This window comes from Phyllostomus hastatus, unplaced genomic scaffold, assembly GCF_019186645.2.
Source record: "Phyllostomus hastatus isolate PE091 unplaced genomic scaffold, TTU_PhHast_1.1 phas_scaffold_60, whole genome shotgun sequence".
NCBI lineage: Eukaryota > Metazoa > Chordata > Mammalia > Chiroptera > Phyllostomidae > Phyllostomus > Phyllostomus hastatus.
The window spans coordinates 311540-333935 of record NW_025334038.1 but is presented as its reverse complement, the minus strand read 5'-3'; the positions used below and the strand labels follow the sequence as shown (position 1 = coordinate 333935).

The 22396-nt window shown below is 40.5% G+C and overlaps 1 protein-coding gene across 1 annotated transcript; it reads right to left on the bottom strand.

Moving 5' to 3' along the window:
* Window positions 1-1828: 1828 nt before the first annotated feature.
* NIFK (nucleolar protein interacting with the FHA domain of MKI67) lies at window positions 1829-10026 on the bottom strand. The gene is made up of 6 exons (XM_045826000.1): window positions 9853-10026; window positions 8756-8899; window positions 5948-6056; window positions 4700-4911; window positions 3269-3340; window positions 1829-2807 (listed from the first exon to the last, which is right to left on the bottom strand). The coding sequence occupies exons 1-6, from the start codon at window positions 9955-9957 to the stop codon at window positions 2640-2642; spliced, it is 810 nt and encodes a 269-aa protein (XP_045681956.1). The 5' UTR covers window positions 9958-10026; the 3' UTR covers window positions 1829-2639.
* Between the last annotated feature and the right edge of the window lie 12370 nt (window positions 10027-22396).

The window sequence follows — 22396 nt, the reverse complement described above, 5'->3', positions numbered from 1 at the left end:
TGACTCTCTGTCTTGGTAGTGTGGCCTACTATATAGTTAAGTGTCCCACAGGGTCCAGTGGCACAGCCTCCCCTATCACCTAAGCTGGGTACTCAAGGTGAGCCTTCTGTGTGGGCTGAGTACACCCTCCTCTTGTGGTTGAGCCTTGGTTGCTGTTGGCAGGTCAATGGGAGGGATTTACCCAGGCCAGTCAGCTGCAAGGATTGTCTGTGACCACTCACCAGCAACCTTGACCCTCCATGGAATATCAGCTGTGTAGGGTCAGGGTGGTGGTGTTCTGATGGGGTCTGTAGCTGTAAGTTCAGTACACTGATCCTGGAGTACTTAGATGGTGCAAGCCAAGGTCCACCCCTACATGTGTTTTGCCTGGGGCCACCCTGCCTGACCTATACAGCAATCTGAGTTCGATGATACTTGTGCTGGGCTTGGAGATCCCCAGGGAAAGCCAAGCTCTCAATCTAGGCTGACTGCTGCTAATGCTGGGCCTGGACTCACTAAGGTCAGCTCCTGCTCAGTTGATGGGATTTAGGAAATTGTGAAGCATGAGCCAAGACCAACCATTCATATGGAAATGCAGCTTGGGTGGGCCTGTAAATTGGGTGGTGGTCTCTGGGTATCTCAAAGGCAAGTCAAATAGTGTTATCCAGGTTGATGGGAGTCTTAGATATGGCACCAGCTTGCTGGCTGTGTGTGCTGAGGGTTTAGAAAACGGACAATGGCCTCTACTTGCCTTGATGCCAGACACTTCAGTGTCTCCCTGTATGGAACTTGTGACTTTCAAACTGCTACCCCAGCACAGCTTAGAGGGAGTGTGAGTAGAAGTCCATGTGTGGGTCCTTTAAGAACTGCTTGGGGCTGCAGAGGCTTCTTCCACTGACTCAATTCTCACCGGTTTTTGCTGCCGAAGTTGTGGGGACTTACCTTCCTGGCACTGGAAACCTAGGCTGGGTGGCCTGGTACGGAGCTGGGACTCCTTGCTCCAGAGATACCCCTCCTGAACTTCTATCCATCACACTTGTGTGGGACTGACCTGTTCCATCTGCACTCCTACCAGATGGGACAGTGTTTAATTCCACAGTTGTCAGATTTTCATTTAACTCTATTTGAGTTTTAAGTGGTTGTTCTGTATTTTAACTTTGATGTGGTTGTGCAAAGAGGCCAGCCATATCTGCCTTATGCCATCTTCACTCGAACTCTTCAAGTAACTTTCTTGCTTAAAGGCCATCTTAAAAAGCTTTGTCTGGACCTATTTCTGCAGTGGGTACAAACACTATTTAAATACCATGTCATTAGTAAAGGGCTTTTCTTGCTTGGCTAACAAGCCACTTATAAAGTTTAGTTAGAGCCTTGTGGTAACTTTTTGTATCAAAAATGGTGCTGTGATACCCATTTAAAATATTTAATTCTGACTGCCGCTTTTTCGTAAATTGGGAATATTGTGATGAGCACTTAGTCTGGTAATATCAACAATATTCTTTGAGCACAGCTGAAATATCACTACAAAATAGATACATTGCTTTGCCACTGGAATTTATAAAATAATCCAGTCCACTGTGCACTTAAGTTCATTTTCTATCCTTTTGATATGGACATGCACTGGTAATAAAAGCACATAAACTTGACAGCACCGTAATACACATGGCACACAAAGTACATCACACTAAAACCATGTCCATGCCATTTGTAGTGTATCCAGCTGCACTTAGCAATGAGTACCATATATGGTCTCTACCGCAGCTAAACTCTTATAGCACAAATGCAGCCAACTTAATTACTATCATATTAAAGATTTAACAAATATTGGATAAAAAAATGTTTGGCAGCAGGGTTTTTTTTTATGGCAGTTTTTAATGAATCTGGATTAGCTAATTCAAAAGCACATTTCACAAGCATCAGAAACTTAAAAATATTTGAGGTGAAAACCCACTTTGCTTCAAGACACCCAAGTCCCACCTGTATACAAATAAAGCTCATTTGCTGGTCAGTTTGAACCACAAATAGAACTTCACATTGATGATACTGATATAAAATGGTAGTTGGTAACTCATGCTAATATACCAAAAACTAATTTAACATTAGTAAATGAGCAAATATACATAAATGAATCTGTGTTAATAGATGAACTGCCTTCTCGCTCTCCATAATTTAACTTTCAGTGTCAACCATCTCATATTGAAGTCTAAAGTACCCTTATTAGTTAAATGTGCACAGCCTAACATAGAAAACCATGTAGTTAATTAAGCAAGGTTTTATTTTATTTGGTGCTAACAACAAACACTGCAGTTCAGTACCTAAACTTGCAGTTAATAGTGACCCTTCCATCCAGGGAGTCACTAGAGACAGCGATGAAATCTGCAAAGGAAACTAGAAGAAACTGGGACAGAGGCACCATAAGCTTGGCTATGGTAAGATGGTGTGTGCACTCCTATATTTCAGCTAGGGCGGGCAAGCCACAATTACTGATTACTTCCCTTATGGACATGAACCAACAGTGTTTCTTCTAATCTTGTTGAAAGCTGCACTCTACTTTATCTATTTAAATGCAAAAACAAAACAAAACAAAATATCCAGCCCTCACCATAAAATCACATTTTCCAAATGTATACATGATATATTCAGAATCACTGATGGCTTTTTCTTCATCTTTTTTTCCTTGAACGTGTAGGTGTTTTAGTTTCTTGTGTTTCTTCTTTTATGCCAGATAAGGGCTGTTTGAAAACTATTTCATTATCTTCATTATCATTCATTTCAGCCACTTCAGATTTTCGTTTCTCCAAAAATGTTGGTGTACAAACTGGTGTGGGGTCCTGGATTCAACAAATAAAAAATTATAATACATAAATATGGGAAGATATGAGGAGCAACTTTCCCTTCTCCCCCCACAAAAATCTCCCCTCTATTTTTACAAGTTGTGCTGTGTTACTAGTTGTGGCCTATTTCCTTCTTTCAGTGATGTATTTGCACATAATAAAGAGCTTAGGTACTTATCAAACGCAGTATGAAAATTCATAATTAATTGTAATATAATATGCCCTATTATAAGGTATGCAGTAGAAAACACTGATCTTACACTTATAAAAACAGTGGCCTCCTTTCTCCTTTCTGATGAGTCACTTTGCTTAAAAGGTAAAAACTGCAATAATAAACTCAATGATAACTTTAGCTGGTAAGCTCACTGTATCTGCTATAGTCACAAGATTCAATTTGAAATTTAACAAAGTGACAGTAGCAGAAATTGCTTTTCCCAAAATATTGAGGACAATTTTACCTGGCTGCTCACAGTCTTCTGAAGAGTGTCAGGTGTGGCTGAAACCTTTTTTTCCTTCTTCCTAGGTAAAACCTTCAATAAATTTTAAGAAACTTCATCAATTTACATATTTACCAGTTACAGCAGTAGGATGTATTTTCCCATTCATCTTTCTCTAATAGCTGGTATATAATATAAAGAAAAATTTTACCTGGCTATTTGTGGATTTACAAAGATCAGTGTTTGAAGCATTGCTTTTCCCCTTTTTATGTAAAATCTTAACTGAACATACAGAAGTTATAAACTGGCAATAACACATATTTACATTTTTAACTTAGCATAAGATCCTTATACATATTATCAGCAGATCCTTCCTAAGAGACAGAGCATTTCAACTTAAAAAAGCAGTATCTGCAAATACAGTGAATGATCTTAAGTAAAAGGCAAAAACTAGCAAAGGGGCCTGAAGAATGGGCAGAAGCTATAGAATTTGAAGTGGGGCTAAAGCCTGGAGCTGGCCTGTAGAATTCCGCTTCAGTGTACCACCTCCTAAATGGTCCATGAAAGTACTAGATCCACAGACTGAGACATCATGCTTTTTAAACACATCCTGGTAAAGACTATGTTTGGGATTTAGGCAAAGACTTAACAACCTAGAATTGAGCCAAAAGAGGATAACTCAGTCTTCTAGTTAGTTACTCTAGGAATAGATGCCACCTCTTACAACAAATTAGCTGAGAAAGGGTGTATGAAAGATCTAAAGTATCCTCAAGATTTAGTCAAGACAAGAAATATGATCTTCGCCTATACTAGCCACACCCTAATGACCTGCATTTTTGTTTTCTAGTAAAAGACACACAGCTCTCTTTAGTCTCAAAGAGGGAGGACAGAATAAAACAAGCAAGGATATAAAAGCTGTACAAAAATCTGTTCAAACTTATTTTCATTAAGTAGGTTTGCTATAGTTCAACTCCTCTTTTAATTCAGAGATGATACTTACTGGTAAAATCTGATATACATTTTAAGAATATTTCCAATTAAAAAAAAATGAAAACAATTTTTAATTAGAATGGCATAAAAAGGATGGTCAATTTATAGTCTTGGGGTTACTGATAATGTGTAATACTAAACACCATTTAATTCTGGTAATGACACTTTTAATAGCAACCAACAAGCGTTGAGGTTTTGGTTAGTGGTTTAACTTCAATTTAAAAATATGAAAATTTGCAAATCAGCTAATCCCTTTCTGGAATTTCCTCTTCTACACAATGTAGGTAACTGGACATGCCCTGGCATACAATGCAATGTTTTAAAAATGTAGTCAAACCTAGTATGTGGTAAACACAGGGCTAGATCCTTTATACATGAAATCATAATCATGGTGCAACTAGTGAGGTACAAAGCCCACCCACAAGAAAAACCACAAAATATATTTCATGAAGGAATATTTACCAATGAAGGAAAGTTATAATCAATTCCTTTCTTAGCTAATCTCTTCCTGAGTAATTTTTCTTTTTTTTTGAATCGCTCCTCCATCCGCAGCTTTTGAAGAAGTGTCCTATTCTGATTATACCTTTTCACTGCTGGATATGATGGCTTCTTAAACGGAATATGCCACTCTCTGAAAAGTTCCTCATGTACTTTCTCAGGTGGCATAAAATGACCTGTCAGTAAAAAGGAAAAGTTTTCAACCAAGTGGGCGAAGTACAGTGCAGCACTGACCCTGCACATGTAGTCCCAACACCTTTTAGTTCATCTACCCAGCCCATTTTCTTCTGGCAAGAACCATTTTTAATGTGTGCATGAACTCATGACTTCAATAAGGCTACTGGGATTCTGTCATAGCAATAGGAACTAAGATAAAGAGATGCTACTTAGGCAGCCTCATGAGCTACTTGATCAGATGTGTGTGACTTAAGTACCTGGGATGTCACACTCCACCACAAGCTCTGAAACTTAACTTAGAAACCTAACTCTGCTCTGAAGGGCACTGGGATCCACACAGGTGTGCTCTGGAATATAAAGTCGGCTCTACTTTCTGTGGGATGATTTTCTAATCTGGTGTTGTCATTCCTTACTCCGTAAGGCTTCTCTTGCAGAAGAGCTTCAGCCAAGTCATTTAGACTGGCTCTGAAATGTAATTCCTTACCTTTAATGTTATTCTATCTAGAATCTATATGGTTTTCCACTGTCCTCAGGATATACGTGCCAAACTTCCAGATTTATAAAGATTTCAAATGACCCAAACTCCTCTTATCTATTGTTTCTTTCTCCCCGTCTTGCTATTCTCCTCACATTCCCTCATAGGCAAATACTGTTGGTCACTTCTAGTCCTGCCATTTGCTGTCCCCTTGGCCAGGATCTCAGTCTTTACTCTCTTCCCCCAAATCTGGCTCTCTTCTCTATCTTCAGATTTTGATTTAAAGGATACTTCCTCAGGGAAGCCTTCCACATCCTATTAAGGTGGGTTAGTTGCTCTTCCTATAGACTCCTAAAGTTACTTGTCCTAATTCCACCTCAAGATAAAAACAGCTCTTACTCTGGAAGATTTAAAATTCTAAGCAAAGTCTGTCTGAAAAAAGCACTTAATCCCAGAAATCAAGTGGGATGTCCAAGTAGCTAAGAAATTGTCCTTCACACCACAATCACCCATCAGCAGTAGGCAGCCAGGCAACCCTAAGGTAAAATAACAATACTTACACTTTAAGAGTCTTTCACCAAAAAGGTAATTATTCATTGTTTCAGCAACTATCTTGGCAACATCTTCAGATTCAAACTCCACAAAGGCATAGCCTTTACTATTTCCAGTCTGTAATTAAAAAATCCAACACAAAACTACAATTAAACTCTAATGCATCATTAAACTCCTAAATTGTGGTTAAATAATGCACACTCTAGCCTTATTAGTGAATAACATTACAGCACCTTTAATTCCAACTTCAACTCACATCTAGAGAATATTTGAAGATGGAAAATACATGCTAGACTATTATACTGAGGTTCTGAAGAATGACCTGATTTCTAGTAGATTTATGATGAAGTATTTAAAGTATTATGACTGCTACTCTCTTCAAAAGGTTCAGCAAAACAAAAAAGTGTGTATATTTTTATAGCTATGGAGACATGAAGCCAGTATGTCAGGATGTTATAACAGGTGAACTCAGAAGAAGGTAGGGATGTTCACTGTATTATTATTATTCCTTCTATTTCTCTGTAGAATTGAAAAATTTTAAAAACAAAGCTGGGGGAAACAATGATTATATTACAGCATATTACAAAAAACCTTTATAAATTATCTCACAAAAGGCAGAGACGTTTTAGAAAAAGGCAATAAAAAGGGCAAGATACTTTAGGCAATTCACAGAAAAGATAATTCCAATAGCTAATAAACACACAATGACACTCAACAAAATCAATTTAGTAGGTCAAAAAGGTATTTTTATTTATTTTTTAAATTGTATTTATTTTTAGAGAAAGAGGAAGGGAAGGAGAAAGGGAGGGAGAGAAACATCAATGTGTGGTTGCCTCTCAAGCACCCCTCACTGGGGACCTGGCCTGCAACCCAGGCATGAGCCCTGACTGGGAATCGAATGGGAGACCCTTTGGTTCACAGGCCCTCGGTCAATCCACTGAGCTACACCAGCCAGGGCCAAAAAGGTATTTTTAAACTGAAAAGTACCAACTGAAAAGTAGTGTCTCATATGACTTTCATTTATGTTTACATACATGTATATGTGTGCTGATTTCTGCTATAAAACTTAGTCTGAAACATACTACTCGAGAGAAAGTTGCCCATACCTGAGCAAAGAATGTTCCCAAAAGTTTCACCTGTTAGAGTGAAATATTGTACAAACCTAATGTTCAACAGGAAGGTAGATTAACTTGAATATGATCACAGCAATGCCAATGAATGTACTGGAGTTAAAGCTTGAAACAGATTGTTGAATAACAATCTGCAGAATGTTGCAGAATGATAGAATAATACTATACAACCTATGCTGATACATGTAGTCAAGATTGTAAAAACACATACAGCAATGAAAAACAATGAGTTCATGAATAGTAATTTCCTGGGCATGGGAGGAAGAGAAGTACAGAAGACTGGGAAAGGGTACAAAAGGGACCTCAAGTATATCTAAAATCTATTCTGGAAAGAATGAAGATCTGAAGTGAGATCAAGTTCAAAACTGATAAAAGGAAATGGTGGAAACCTAAAAAGTCACTAAATCATTCTCTAAGTAGACATCAGGATGTTTAAAGAAACCATTACAAATAGGTAAGTGAAAAAAAAAAAGGGGGAGGAATACACAGAAAATGTGTATTTTGGTTAGGATAAGATATCAGGTTATTTTATATTTAAAATCCTCTTTAGCCCTGACCTGTGTGGCTCAGTTGGTTGGGTGTCATCCTGCAAATCAAACTGTTTGATTCCCAGTCAGGGCACATAACTGCATTTCAGTTTTCGTCCCAGGTTGGGGCATGTACGAGAGGTGATGAATTGATGTTTCTCTCCCTCTGTTTCTCCTCCCTTCCTATCTTCTCTAAATATAAATAAAATCGTTTAAAAAATCTCTTTTAAGGTTGAAATGCTGCTTTGACAAAACTTAGTCTCTGCAATTTTAGGACAACTGGTGGATAATGGATGTATACCTAACCCCCTCATATACCAAATCAAATGTAAAATTTAACTCTGATCTGTTGTAACTCAAATGAAAAATTGTGGAAAAATTGCATCACGAAAAACAGAAATTCCAATAAAGAGAGGTTTCTATGATTACAACCAATAAAATTGTATGTGTATGGTAAGAAAAAAAGTGAGCCATTTCTCTATTACTGAAACAAACCATATAAACTTTTTGTAATTATGAGGTAGGATGACATAACAATAACACACATACACAGTGTTTACTGTATCAGGCATTGTTCTAAGAACCTTATATTTATTACCTCATTTAATCTTTGGAAAGATACTCCTAGGAAGTTGATGCTGTTTTATTCACATTTTACAACAAATCAGAAAACTAAAGCATGGAGGGGATACAATTTGTCTAAGGTCATACACCTAGTAATCCAAAAAGGCCAGGCCTTGAACATAGGCAGCCTGGCTCCAGTGTCCCTATTCTTAACAATTCACTATATGTACTTTTGCTATTACAGGGATGCATACACCAAAGGCTAATCAATACAAGATGTAAGAACCTGTTCCCGAAACTTAAGTTCATATACAGCTGACTTGGTAGCCACAGGACAAATATGATTCATTTACCAAAACTGTCAATTTAATTTGAGGATCTGGGGTAACAACTTTATTTAATAGCAAAATAAAATTTACACTAACACTGATTTTGTTTTTGTGGTTGTTTTCAGGTTCTAAACCTCATCCATGTCCTCCTTTTCTGGTAAGAAGTGTGATAAGCAATAACATGTGAACACACTCTCTACACCGTGAAGGATGCCGTTACTTTTGAGAGATGAAACAAATAACCTACTTCAATACAAAAATCTTACTTTTTTACTTCTGGACAGTCTGAATCTCGTAACAGTGCCAAACTGCGAGAAATATGCTCGGATCTGGGTTTCATAAAGTGCTGGAGGGAGGTGGCCCACATAAAGTACTCCAGGAGTAAGTTTTTCTTTTTCTTGCTTCTGTTGCTGAAGACATAAAAACCAGGAAAATACTTTTTTAATTAAAAAAAAATCACATTGCAACAAAACCTCCAAAATCCTAGCTTAGTCCAAAACAAGAAATGACGAACCTACCCCATATTTCCACTTACTAAGGCAGTAACTAAAGGATTAGTTGTTTAATGTCTCCCACCAAGACAGTGGTCAAGCAGGTTGGCTTCTTAGCGCCAGCACAATCTCAGTGCCCAATTACTATATGTTGACGCAATGGCTAAGGAAGTAAATCTCTAACATATTATTTTAAATTATCTGGCCAGATCTCCACATAAACATACCCTTCATTTTTGCATGGAGACCGTTTATTCGCACCCACCCAATCCAACAATTTCCAGACAACTGTTAACCTTCACAGTGCCGACAAACCTTTCACCATCTAAGTCATCACACGCCTGCCTTAACAAGAACTTTTTAAGTTTTCCAAACGTGTTATTTCATGTTAAAAACCAAGGCAAATATAACTTGGATGCCAGGGGCCCTATCCAGTAAATAAACTTGACAAATAATGTCTTCTAAGAACCCCCAAATCATTAATCGGGCAAACAACGGGGGCAAGGCGGAAGCTTGACAGCTGCAGTCTAGGGTTAATCTGCTGTAGGAGAAAACCATTCCGAGCATTCAGCTGTCTTTTTCTCCTCTTCCCTCATGTCCTTTAGTTCCATAGGAGGACCCTAACTCATCACAGGACCCTTAACCCGGCAAAACCCATCATTTCCCGGTTAGCTTAGACCTCCTCGTCTGGGAACCTCGGCTCCAAGTTCGTGAGGTTGCTGGCCGCCCTGGGAGACTCTGGAGGTAGCAGAGGCGTGAGGAGACCGAGGCGCGCGCGGAGAAGGAATCGCACTGAACTCCACGCGGTCCCGGAGACTCCCCAGACCCCGCCAGCCACCTCCTTCAGCAGTCCGCCCACGGACGCCGCTCACCTTAGTTGCGCGCCGGCGAACCTGAGCCACTTCCTTGTGAAACTTCGCCTCCTCCTGCGGGTTCAGGGACAGAAGCGGCTTGGCTGGGCCTGCAAAAACCGCCATGCCGAAAAAATCCAAACTGGAGTTCCACGTGGTAATACCGGAAACTACGAGCCTTAGCTCCTCTAAAGCGGAAGCGGAGGCGGCAAAGGCGCTGGGCGCAGAGGCGGGGCAAAGGGCGTGGGGGCGTGGCGGAACCCAGGAGGGGCGGGGCGTAGCGGAGCCCAGGAGGGGCGCGGCGCGGACGCCTCCTGCGGTTGAAGGGTTTCTTGGCCTCCCTCTCCTACCTGCCATTTGTCTAAAGTGGCCTTGGTAACTTCTTCGCGCCTACTTTGTATTCAGCCAATTTGGAGACGGGTAGGAGGGCGTTTTAAAAAAATAAACTCCAAAATAACATCTGTGATCTTGAAGTCTTGCTAACCATTCTTTAATTCTCTTTCCTTTTTTCACTCACATGTTTTGTGAGCCCTTACTGTGTGTTCTGTGCTGCTTTCCTTTAGAAAATTTCCAGACTGGGAGAAGGGCTGCATAAAAGACGTTTGAAGGTGGGATTGGTACTATGGAGAGATGTAAGAGCCCCGTGGGAAAGAGGTACACTGGGTGACTCAAGAGGGCCTCACGGAGGAAGTGCAATTTGAGCTGAAACCTGAAGGCTGGAAGGAGCAGCACAGGAAGACCTGGAAGCCCACGTGCTTATAGGCAGCATGTGAGGGTCTTAAGGAAGGCTGGGGATGTTTATCCCTTTAGTAAGGGATAAACTAGTAAGGGATATCCCTCTAGTAAGGGTGGAAGAGTGGATTGCAGAGGAAGCAGGGAGAGGGAGGCTACAGGAATAGACCAGCAGAGCTGGTCTGGGGGATAATGGCAACAAGTGTTCTGGAACAAGTGAGGGCCAAGTTTGGCTGGTGCCTAGGTGTATGAGAGGGAAGAGTGGAGGTGAGTCTGCAGGGTAGAGTGGCATAGGAGAGATTGTACAGATGAGGGCCAGCTTGCTTCCTCTGGGAGGCACTTGCCTCCCATGCTTGCTTTGGTCTCCGTCTCGTTTCCTTCAGCTCAATTCAACACTCACTCCTCAGGGCTAGCCTTCTATGACTCTGTAGCTGGGTCAGCTCTTTTTTCTTAAATGTTTTCTTACAACTGTGTTTTCATGAAAAGGTTGAATTGTCAGGAGAGTGCAAGCAGAGAGCATTTGTTTTCTTTCTCAGGACTCCTCCTTTTTATAGGCTCTTATTAAATGGGGTACCATACTAGTATGTGTGGGACACAGTCCAGCTGAGTGAAGAACTGTCCCACCCAAGGTGTGGGTAGTCTCCCACCTCTACATGTCAAAACACAAAGAAGGAAGGGAGGGAGGGAAGCAGAGAAGGAAGGAAAGAATGAAAGAAGGAAAAAGGAGGAAAAGGGAAAATATGGACAAACACATGTGGCACTAGCCAGTCACCTGGGTGTGAGTAAGACCCCCAGGATGAAATCTTGGGGAGAGTTGTTCAGGTGTTAGCAAATAGAAGCATTTTCCAGGTGTTTAAACTCTGATATCAAATATCTCCTCTCCCTCAGCTCAGACCTCTCAGGTGAGAAACTCTTAGGACATCACAGTTGACACTGTCCCCTTTGCTCCACCTTCTCCCCTGCATTCCACTACTGTTTTGGGCCTTTGCAGGGTTAGTAACTTATAATGGCAGCCCTAGGAAACCAATATGATCTCCATGATTGGTGCAGTCTGAAATGGTTTTCTGAGGAAAACGCTGCCATGTTCCTGTCTTGACATGCTAGGTCTAGGTGCTGGAAAAGCTCCTGGATATTCACAAAGAATGCCAGGCACTCTTTCCTTGGTCCTTCACCAGACAATAGAAGGCAGCTGTTAATGGGAACAGGCAGAGTCTAACTCCAGATCCTCACTGCAGTCCAGACTGAACCTGCGTTTTTGTTTTTGTTTTTTTACCCTTATAAGCTATGGTAACTCTTAGTTGACAGTGACTTCCAATAACTTCCAGTGATGCATGCTCTGACCCTGCAGGGTAATATCTCATTCCCCTGTGCCTCTGCTGCCCTGGGCCTGAGGATATCTCTGGGAACTTGGCAGGTGGTCACAGGGGTTGATATGGTATCCTGGTCAGAGTGTCCAGAAATCTGTAAAACCCCTGCTATGTGCCTACGGGAAATCCTCCTCCTCACTGGGCCTCAGGTTTCACATCTGTAAAGAAGAATTTGGGTGAGGTTGTGCTCTTTAGTGGCAGCAGCAACATGACTAATATTCAGAATAACATCTGGTCTTCTTCATGCCCAGCTAGTGCCATGTGTGTTTGTCCTTACTTTCCCTTTTCCTTCTTTTTCCTTCTTTCCTTTCCTTCCTTCTCTGCCTCCTTCTTTCCCTTCCTTCTTTGTTTTTTGACATGTAGAGGTGGGAGGCTACTCACACCTTGGGTGTGACAGTTCTTTACTCAGCTGGACTGTCCCACGCATACTAGTTTGGTACCCTGTCCCCCAGCTCTTAACCACCAGTCATTGAAATAACCAAAATACCTCCAGGCACTTCCACACTCCCCTGAGTGGACTGTTGAGTGTGCTCACTGAATATTTTTTCCTTCCCTTTTCTCCACTGACCTCACCATGCCACACCTTCATTGGGACAGAACAATGGCATATCGTTCCATGCTACCACCATCATCACCTATAGGGTGGTGCACCTGCTGGGAGGGCCTAACATGGTAAGGACTGGTGGCTGGGATATGAAGTAGGGTGAGCAGTAGAACGGGGTGGGCAGCAGGTGAGAGAGGGTGTGCTGAATGTTCAGGAGCTGGGCCTTAGGAGAAGAGGACTCTGTAGGGTAAACCCGAGGGCTGGCAGGAAAAAGGACATAAGGTGGGCATTGGGAGGGGCCAAGGTGCCTACTTAGCCTTGCCCACCTTTCCCTTCTTCTGTTCTCCTCCCTTCCTACCACTCTGCCTGGTTCCTGTGGAGGCATCCAAACATGCCACCCCTGATAGGGCGTCAAGCTATTGGAGTCAGCCTGTTCAGATCTGCTCAGGCACAGGGCTTCTGAGGATGGATCTGAAAGGGATAATTCCAGGGAAAGAAGGGGAGAGAAACTCATCTCTGTTAATAGCCTCAACAGTGCATCCTCAATAAGTGTCCCCTGACAAACTAAACATTGATGACTACGTGATCATTGGAAATTTTCTATCTTTGTCTTATTGAAACCCCAATAAAGTCTCTGCCTTGCCTTCCTCTCACTCCTGCTTCTGCTTTCTGACCAAACCTGGTGCTTTTCCCAGGCAGCCATGCATGGCACAGGGTGCCCCATCCTCCTGAGAAATGTAAGTGATAAACTCTTCTTTTAATGACATTGGCCTTTTCATGTTGTCACTCTATCATCTCTATAATTAAAATCCTGCAGGTACAAATGAGATGCAGCCTGAGGCTCATTGCTTTTTCTCTTTCTTTACTCTGACTTTCTAACCCCTGTTCTCAGACTGCAAGCCACACCTCCCAACTAGTCTTTTGTTTCCACCCCTTTTTGCCCTCCAAGAAACCTTGCAGAAGTACACCATCCATTATATAATTTTCTGCGTTATTAAAAGAGGTATAATTCCATCCTTGTATAAGCCCAGAATGTCTGCAGTGCTAATATTCACATTGGGAAGAGTGCAGCCAAGCTGGTGGACAAGGGTGTGGAAATTAGTTTAATCTCTCTGGAGAGTGATTTGGCAGAATATGTCAAGAACTTTAAGAATAGGACCTAACATTCTCTTCCCGGGTGCTGCTTAGAGAGGTGGCAACCATCTTCTACTGGGTACAGTGGCTTCCCTCAGACCCCTCATGAAACCCAAGATCATCAAAGAGAAGACTAAGAAGTTCATCTGGTACCAGTCAGACCAATATTAAGCAGAACTGGCAGAAACCCAGAGGTGTTGACAATAGGGTATTGAAGATTCTAGGGCCAGATCTTGATGCCCAACATCGATCATGGAATCAACAAGAAAACAAAGTTCATGTTGCCCAGTGGCTTTTAGAACTTCCCTGTCTGCAACATCAAGGAGCTTGAAAGTGCTGCTGATGTGTAACAAATGTCACTGTGGTGAGACTTCTCACAATATCTCCTCCTTGAAGAGCTGGAAAGCCAGTGTGAACAGTGCAGCCCAGCTGGCCCTTAGGGTCACCAATCCCAATGCCAGGATGCGAGGTGGAGAAAATGAATAGACAGCTTGTGTACAGACTGTATTTGTGTTAATAAAACCATAAAATTCTGCTAAAAAAAACCCCAGAGCTCATCAAAAGAAATAATCTTAAAGCCCAATAAAGGCTTACAAAGGCTTTCATTGCAATGCTATTTAAATAGAAATAATTGAAACCAACCAAAATAGCTTATTGACAAGGGACTGACTGGATAATAAACATGGTATGTCCATTTGACAAATAAAATCACATTAACAATGTCTGTGTTTCAAATCATTTTTAAAAACTATAAAAATGAGAAAATGTTACTTTTTAATGACAAAAGTTACTAGAAATGAATAAGAGAAAGATAGAAGGTCTGACTGGTGTGGCTCAGTTGGTTTGGCATCATCCCACAAAGCAAAGGGTTTGTCAGTTCAATTCCTGGTCAGGGCACATGCCTGGGATGCAAGTTCAGTCCCTGGTCAGAATGAGAGGACACCAATCAATGTTTCTCTCTCATATTGATATTTCTCTCCCTCTCTTTCTCTCTTCCCCTCTTTCTACAAGTAAACAAATAAAATCTTTTTTAAAAACAGAGAAAGGTAAAATATTTAATAAGATGTGCAAAAATCATAGAGAATTCCCAAAAGAAATTTCAATATACATTAAAAAATAATTCAAACATGCATTGAAAAATTAAGTGAGGTTCCCCTGTCAGGGCACACGACTAGGTTATGGTTTTGGTCCTTGGTCGGGGTGTGTACAGGAGGCAACCGATCAATGTTCCTCTCTCACTTTGATGCTTCTCTTTATCTCTTTCTCAAATCAATTAAAACATATCCACAGGTGAGGATTTTTAAAATTATTTAAAAAGACATTTACACCTTAAAACAGTGCATAAATTGTTACAACTATACTGGAGGGCAATCTGGCAAAGTTAATTCATTCACCACATATTTACTGAGTGTCTGCCAGGCATTGAGAAGGGTTCTCAGTGGGGTGGGGTAGGAGTGATTTAGACCCCTTAGGAGCATTTGGAAATGTTGGGGGCAGTTGGGGTTTCTACACTGACTTGGTGGTACCACCAATATTTAGTACCCACCTTTTGTAGATACTGAACATCCTGTACTGGGTGGGACAGTCCAGCGTTTTCATCCAATTATTTCTCCACTGTTTATTCTTTATTTTCCTCTTTGCTGTCCTTTCCTGTAGATTCAGCCAAGCTCCTCACCCATTGACTTTAGGCCATGTGATTTTCTTTGACCAGATGAAAGTGGGAAGAAATGAGAATGTGCTATTTCTAGATGGAGGTATTAAGAAGAATCCTCTGTTCTTCTCATTCTCTTGTGTCATCCATCAGAAGTAGAATGTACTCAGGCAGCCATTGCTCCTTCTGCCTGGGTCCTTGAATGAGCACCAAATGTGAGAGAAGGGAGCAGAGCTGAGTCTGACTAAACATAGCCAACCCAGACCCATGAGTGGATATCAGTGTTTGTAGTGAGCACTGAGATTTGGAGTTTGTTTGCTAAGCACTATCATCAAGGAATAATCTGAATAATACATTGAACAAGGAAGAATTGCCCCTCCAAATACCTTAAGCATCCCCAGTCTCTCCTCCAGAAACACCAGATAGAGAAAATAAAAACGAGCTGTATGATGAATGTGCACAGTCAACAAATAATCACATCAAGAACTGTACAATTGTATGTTGAAGTAAGTGCCCTTAATGGCAAGTTGAAAGGTGGGATGAGAAAGAGGAACAGGAGCAATGACTTCAAATGGGAAGTGAGTGAGAGTTTCTCCAAGGAAATAACATTTAAAGCCTGGGGTCGAGTAAGAGTGAGACTCAGAGTAGGCGGAAGTGTTTTGGGCTGAAGGACCTGTGTGGACAGAGCAGGAAGAGTGGGTTTGGCCCAGGGCCTGGAGCACTGGAAGCCTGAGGCAGAGGGGCCTGGCTCAGGCAGGACCATAGGCACCAGGGAATGGGGCTCGGATTTCACATAAGCACAGTGAGAGCAATCTGAAGGTTTAAAGAAAAATTATTGGGTAAACATGTTAGTCCTATCACTGGCGTCAATTCAGCCACTGGTCTCTAGAAATGAACTTTGAGTTCCAAATGTAACCACTGACAAGATTGCTCATGTGAAACTCCTACTGCTGTTCATGTTATGGGGACTTGGTAAATAGCAAAAATTGGAATCCAACCCTTACACTGTCTGAAAACAGAAGGAAAGGAAACAATGACTCAGGGGATGCATTTCAAAATAAACTGCATTTATAAAACACAATTTAAGAATTATAATTTCACTGAGCTTCTATTTGAGCAATTACATAACCAGTTAAGTATAGTAGTGATGCTGGTGATTTGGATATGCCGAGAGAAGCCATAAAGTGCTTCATTTAAGTGAAAAGGTAAAAGTTTTTGACTTATAAAGAAAGAAAAAAATATCATGTGCTGAGGTTGCTAAGAAAAAAAATCTGTGAAATTGTGAAGAGGGAAAAAGAAATTTGTGTTAGTTTTGCTGTTATACCTCAAGCAGCAAAAGTTATGGCATGGTAAGTGCTTAGTTATGATGGAAAAGGTATTAAATTTGTGGATGGAAGACATGAACAGAAAACATGGTCCAACTGATGGCAACACGTTGAACCAGAAAGCATTGAATTTAAGAAAGACTTCAGCAAGGGATCCTTGAAATGAGTGACACCAAGACATTTACTGCAAGTATGGGATGGTTACACAGATTCTGGAATAGGTTTGGCATTTTATAATATCACATCATCATCATAAGAAGAAGAAGGAGGGGGAGAAAAGGAGGTGGAAGAGGAAGCAGTGGAGGAGGTGAAGGAGGAGAAGGAGGAGGAGAAGAATAAGATGAAGGGAAAGAAGAAGGAGGAGGAGAGGAAGGAAGAGAAGGAGGAAATAAGGGAAGAAGAAGAGAAGAAGAAGAACAACAACAACAACAATAACAACAACAAGGGGAAGAGCAGGGAAAAGGAAAAGGAGAAGGAGGAGAAAAGGAAGAAGGTACAATGCAATAAGGTATTTTTAGAGAGAGAGACTGTATTCATATAACTTTTATTAAAGTACATTATAATTGTTCTATTTTATTAGTCATTGTTACTCTCTTACTGTGCATAATTTATAAATTAAACTTTATCATAGTACATATGTACAGAAAAAAACCATAATATATATAAAGTTTGGTACTATCGGCTATTTTAGGCATCCACTGAGAATCTTGGAAGATATATCCACCATGGACAAGGAAGGACCACTGTAATTGCTCTCTGGTGGCTTGATTATGCCTCTGTAATTGCCATGAAAAGCCACTGTTGGGCTTTCCTGCTGTTCCCAGAAGGAGGAAGAGAGAGAAGGGACATAGCTGGACACCAGCTGGACCAGCCTACAGTAGCCTAACACTAGCTGACCCTGAGTCACACAAGCAAACCCTGCCAAGTACAGCAAAGTTGTCCAGTTTATTTCAGCCCATTTCAGCTAACATCAACTACAGAATTACTGCTCAGCCCAGTCAAGATCACTCAAACCACCCTCTGTGGAGGGAGACACTGGACTCTCACTTTCATTCAGCAATAATGAGGAGCCCCTACCTTTGGGTATCAATGGAAGCTAAGTGAATAACCAGCTCTTCTACCCCATCTAGCAGCAACAAGGCAGTATCACCCTTTCTCTGCTGGGGCAGTGTCAGAAAAGAAAGCTGGTAAAATAGAAAGTTTAAATAAAACCTAGAGTCTCATGATATAATTTAAAATGTTCAGTTTTCAATAAAATATTACTCATCATACCAAGAACTGGGAAGATGTCAACTGAGTGAAGAAGATAACCAATAGATGCCAAAAGCAAGATAACAAAGAGAATTATCTGGCAAAGATTTAAAGCAGCCATGCTAAAAATTCTTCAATAAGCAATCATGAACATAATTAAAATGAATGAAAGAAATAGACTCAGCAAAGAAATAGAAATTTTTTAGCAATAAAATAAAAAAATATAAAAGAAATAAAATGGAAATTTTAGAATTAAAAATACAAAATCTGAAATGAAAACTGGGGTGGTTGGTCAGACTGGAGAAGAGGTAAGAATCAGTGAACCAGAAAACAGGAAAATTAAAATTACCAATTCAGAAAACAGAGAGAAATAGACTATAAAAAATGAGCAGAGCCTCATGAAGCTGTGGGATAACAAAATATCTAACATTATTGTCACTGAAGTCCCTGGAGAGAAGCAAGAGGGCAGGCCTGCCTTCTGGCCAAGATGGAAGCATAGGTAAACACATTGTGCCTCCCCGCACAACCAAGATAGGGACAACAATAATTTAGAAATAGAATAACAACCAGCACTGACAGAAAATTGAACTGTATGGAAGTCAGACAAGCAAACAATTAAAATAGACATGTTCATCCAGACTGGTAGGAGGGGTGGAGTTGGGAAGCCGGGCAGAGAGGGGTCAAGCGGCACAAAGAGTGTTGGGACCAGGTGAGTAGACCGCATCAGGCGGACCCTGGGCACGCAAGCGGTGGCTGGCAAACCCTGGCCGAGGGGTGGCAACAGGCAGACCCAGTGAGGTAGTGATAGTGAAGCAAGGCACTATGCGCAACTCAGGATCCCAGCGCTGGGAAACAGAGCCTTGGGGCACTGATTGAAAACACCTGTGGGGATTGAAGTACAGGGAGAGATTCCTAGCCTCACAGGAGAGTTTCTTGGAAAGACCCACAGGGTGCACAAGCCCACCCACATGGGAATCAGCACCAGAAAGGTCTACTTTGCTTGGGGGAAACGGCAGAGGGGACTGAAGTCCACAGAAAGTAGAGCAAGTGCCATTGTTCCCTCTTGGACCCTGCCCCCACATACAGCGCCACAACCCAGCAACTGGGATGCCCTGCCCTGGTGAACACCTAAGGCTCCACCCCTCATACCTAACAGGCAAGACCAGACCAAAGGGGGTAAAAACAAACAAACAAAAAAGATGGCTCAAACAGAAGTGAAAGCCTCACAATCCATACTTTTTTTAAAAAAAAGATTTTATTTATTTATTTTCAGAGAGGGAATGGAGGGAGAAAGAGAGAGAGAAAGAAACATCAATGTGCGGTTGCTGGGGGTCATGGCCTGCAACCCAGGCATGTACCCTGACTGGGAATCGAACCTGCGACACTTTGGTTCGCAGCCCATGCTCAATCCACTGAGCTATGCCAGCCAGGGCTCAATCCATACTTTTAAGCGGCTGAGAGATAGCCAACCTATCAGATGCACAGTTCAAAGCACTGGTGATCAGGATGCTCACAGAATTGGTCGATTTTGGTCACAAATTAGATGAAAAAATGAAGGCTACCCTAAGTGAAATAAAGGAAAATGCACACAGAACCAATAGTGATGAAAAGAAAGCTGGGCCTCACATCAATGGAGTGGACCAGAAGGAAGGAAAAAGTATACAATCAGAAAAGAATGAAGAAACAAGAATTCAAAAAAAAAATGAGGAGAGGCTTAGGAACCTCCAGGACATCTTTAAACATTCTAACATCCAAATTATAGGGGTACCAGAAAGAGAAGAGGGAGAGCAACAAGTGGAAAAGTTATTTGAACAAATAATAAAGGAGAACTTGCCCAATCTGGCAAAGAAAATAGACTTCCAGGAAGTCCAGGAAACTCAGAGAGTCCCAAAGAAGTTGGACCCAAGGAGGAACACACCAAGGCACATCACAATTACATTACCCAAGGTGAAAATGATGGAGAGAATCCTAAAAGCAGCAAGACAAAAGGAGAGAGTTACCTACAAAGGAGTTCCCATCAGGCTGTCAGCTGATTTCTCAAAAGAGACCTTGCAGGCAAGAAGGGGCTGTAAAGAAGTATTCCAAGTCAGGAAAGGCAAGGACCTACATCCAAGATTGCTCTACCCAGCAAAGCTTTCATTTAGAATGGCAGGGCAGATAAAGTGCTTCTCAGATAAGATCAAGTCAAAGGAGTTTATTATCACTAAGCCCTTATTATATGAAATGTTAAAGGGACTTATGTAGGAAAAAGAAGATAAAGAATATGAACAGTAAAATTACAGCAAACTCACAATTATTGACAACCACACCTAAAACAAAAACAAAAACAAACTAAGCAATCAACTAGAACAGGAACAGAACCACAGAAATGGAGATCACATGGAGGGTTAGCAACAGTGGAGTGGGAGGAGGAGAGAGGGGGAAAAGGTATGGAGAATAAGAAGCATAGACAGTAGGTAGAAAATAGACAGGGGGAGGACAGGCATAATATGGGAAATATAGAAGCTAAAGAACTTATGACACATGGACATGAATTAAAGGGGGGGAATGTGGGTGGGAAAGGGTGTGCAGGGTGGAGGGGACTAAAGGGGGGGGAATGGGACAACTGTAATAGCATAATCAATAAAATATAAAAAAAAGAAGGCAGGCCTAAAAAAGTACTTAAATAATGTCTAAAAACTCCTAAAATTTGGCAAGAGACATAAACTTGCAGATTTAAAAGGTGAGCAAATCCCCAAAGGAAAGTAAAAGAAATCCATAGAGAAGCACATTATAATTAAACTTATAAAAATTAAAACAAAGAAAAAAATCTGGAAAGCAGCCAGGGGAAAAATAATACCTTACTTATAGAGGAAAAACCATTAGAATGATAGAAGGCTTCTAATCAGAAACCGTGAAGGCAGAAGGAAGGGGCACAATACATTTCAAAGCCTGAAAAAAGAAAGAACTATAAATTCAGAATCCTATACCCAGTGAAAATATACTTCAGGGATGAAGGGAGGATCAAGATATTTTAGATTAAAGAAAACTATGAGAATTTGTTTCTATAAGACCTACTGTAAAAGAAAGGTGATAAAATTCTCTAAGCAAAAAAAAAAAAGAAAGAAAGAAAGAAAAACTTGGACATGTCGAAGGAAGAATATGGTAAGCAAAAATATGGTAAATTCAACAGACTTTCCTTCCACTGAATTTTCTAAATTATGTTTGATTATTGAATCAAAATGATAATACTGACTGATGTGGTGAGAATTGTTGGTAGAGGAAATACTTAACAGTTATATTATAAATGGGGTGGGGTGAATAAAGAGATAGGAAAGTAAGATTTCCATACCTTACTTGAATTGGTAAAATGATACCAGTACACAGTAGACAGTGATAAGCTGTGTGTGTATGTATGTGTATAGTGCAATACCTAGAGTAACCACTAAAAAGCTATACAAAGAGATATATTAAAAACACTATAAATAAAGTGAAATTATTTAAAAATTCATAAGAAGGAAGGAAAAAGAAAACAGAAATGAAGAGCAGAGAACAAACAGAAAGCAAAATGGAAATGGAAGACTTAAGCACTAACATATCAACAATTACATTAAGTGTAAATAACCTAAACATATGCATAAAAGACAGAAATTGGTCAATGAATTTTAAAAAAGACATGACCCAACTATATCCTCTCTGCAAGAAACTTACTTTGAATACAATTATATAGGCAGGTTGTACGTAAAAGGATGGTAAAAGAGTAACAAGCTCTTTGCTTCTTTTATTTTGCTTTTTCTTTGGACTAGGGAACAGTGAAGTGTTAAGTTTTTTCTTCTGCTTTGCAATTTCTCTGGTTCTTCATAGCTTCTCAGTACCTAAAACTTATTATGCAAAGCCTCATGTTGGTGTAGTTAACAACAATTAAGGTATTAAATCATAAAGGAATGTATGGGACTTTGCCACATCAGCCACTCAGTGAGACCAGCAATAACACAGATATGATTAGTTTGTGGATTCAACATATGGCCAACATGAAATTAGCCAATGACCAAGGGGGAACTGATGGGGATAGGAAAGAACAGATGCTTAACTGATGACCTTGGTGGATATGACACAAATCCCATTTTTCACCAAATAAGGTTGCCTGAGCTATGGACTTTCTTTTAATTTACAAAAGAAAGTAAAATCTCTAATCCTTTCAAATTTTACTATGATGCATTGCTTGGTGCATTGTCATTGAGTGCTTAAAATTTTAGGCTGCTAGACAAAGAAATAATTTGAAATATTGGTGTAAGTGTTGGGAAAGTGGATAATCTAATGGCTGATAAAACAACATTTTGTAAGTTGGTTTTTGTATGTTGGTATCTAATTCTTTGCTCGCAGAAGCAAAAGCATTGGTGGAAAACCTATGTTAAATGCCCACTAATAATTATTAAAAACAAATTTGGATGAGAAATCACTGTAAGTTTGGACAATATCTAGCAAGGAATTTAAGATATTGAGTGAAATTCCTTTAAGAGAACTCCTTCCATTCCTTCCATTTACCTTCATGAATGTCTTAGACTGAATTCTCAAGAAGCCA

What these genes read in the sequence shown, in the direction of transcription:
- NIFK (XM_045826000.1), bottom strand. Translation starts at nt 9,957, where the DNA reads ATGGCGGTTTTTGCAGGCCCAGCCAAGCCGCTTCTGTCCCTGAACCCG. An exon ending in GACTGTCCAGAAGTAAAAAA is followed by an intron (nt 6,057 to 8,755) that starts GTAAGATTTTTG and finishes TTTTAATTACAG; the next exon opens with ACTGGAAATAGTAAAGGCTA. An exon ending in AGAAGACTGTGAGCAGCCAG is followed by an intron (nt 2,808 to 3,268) that starts GTAAAATTGTCC and finishes TGTTGAATCCAG; the next exon opens with GACCCCACACCAGTTTGTAC.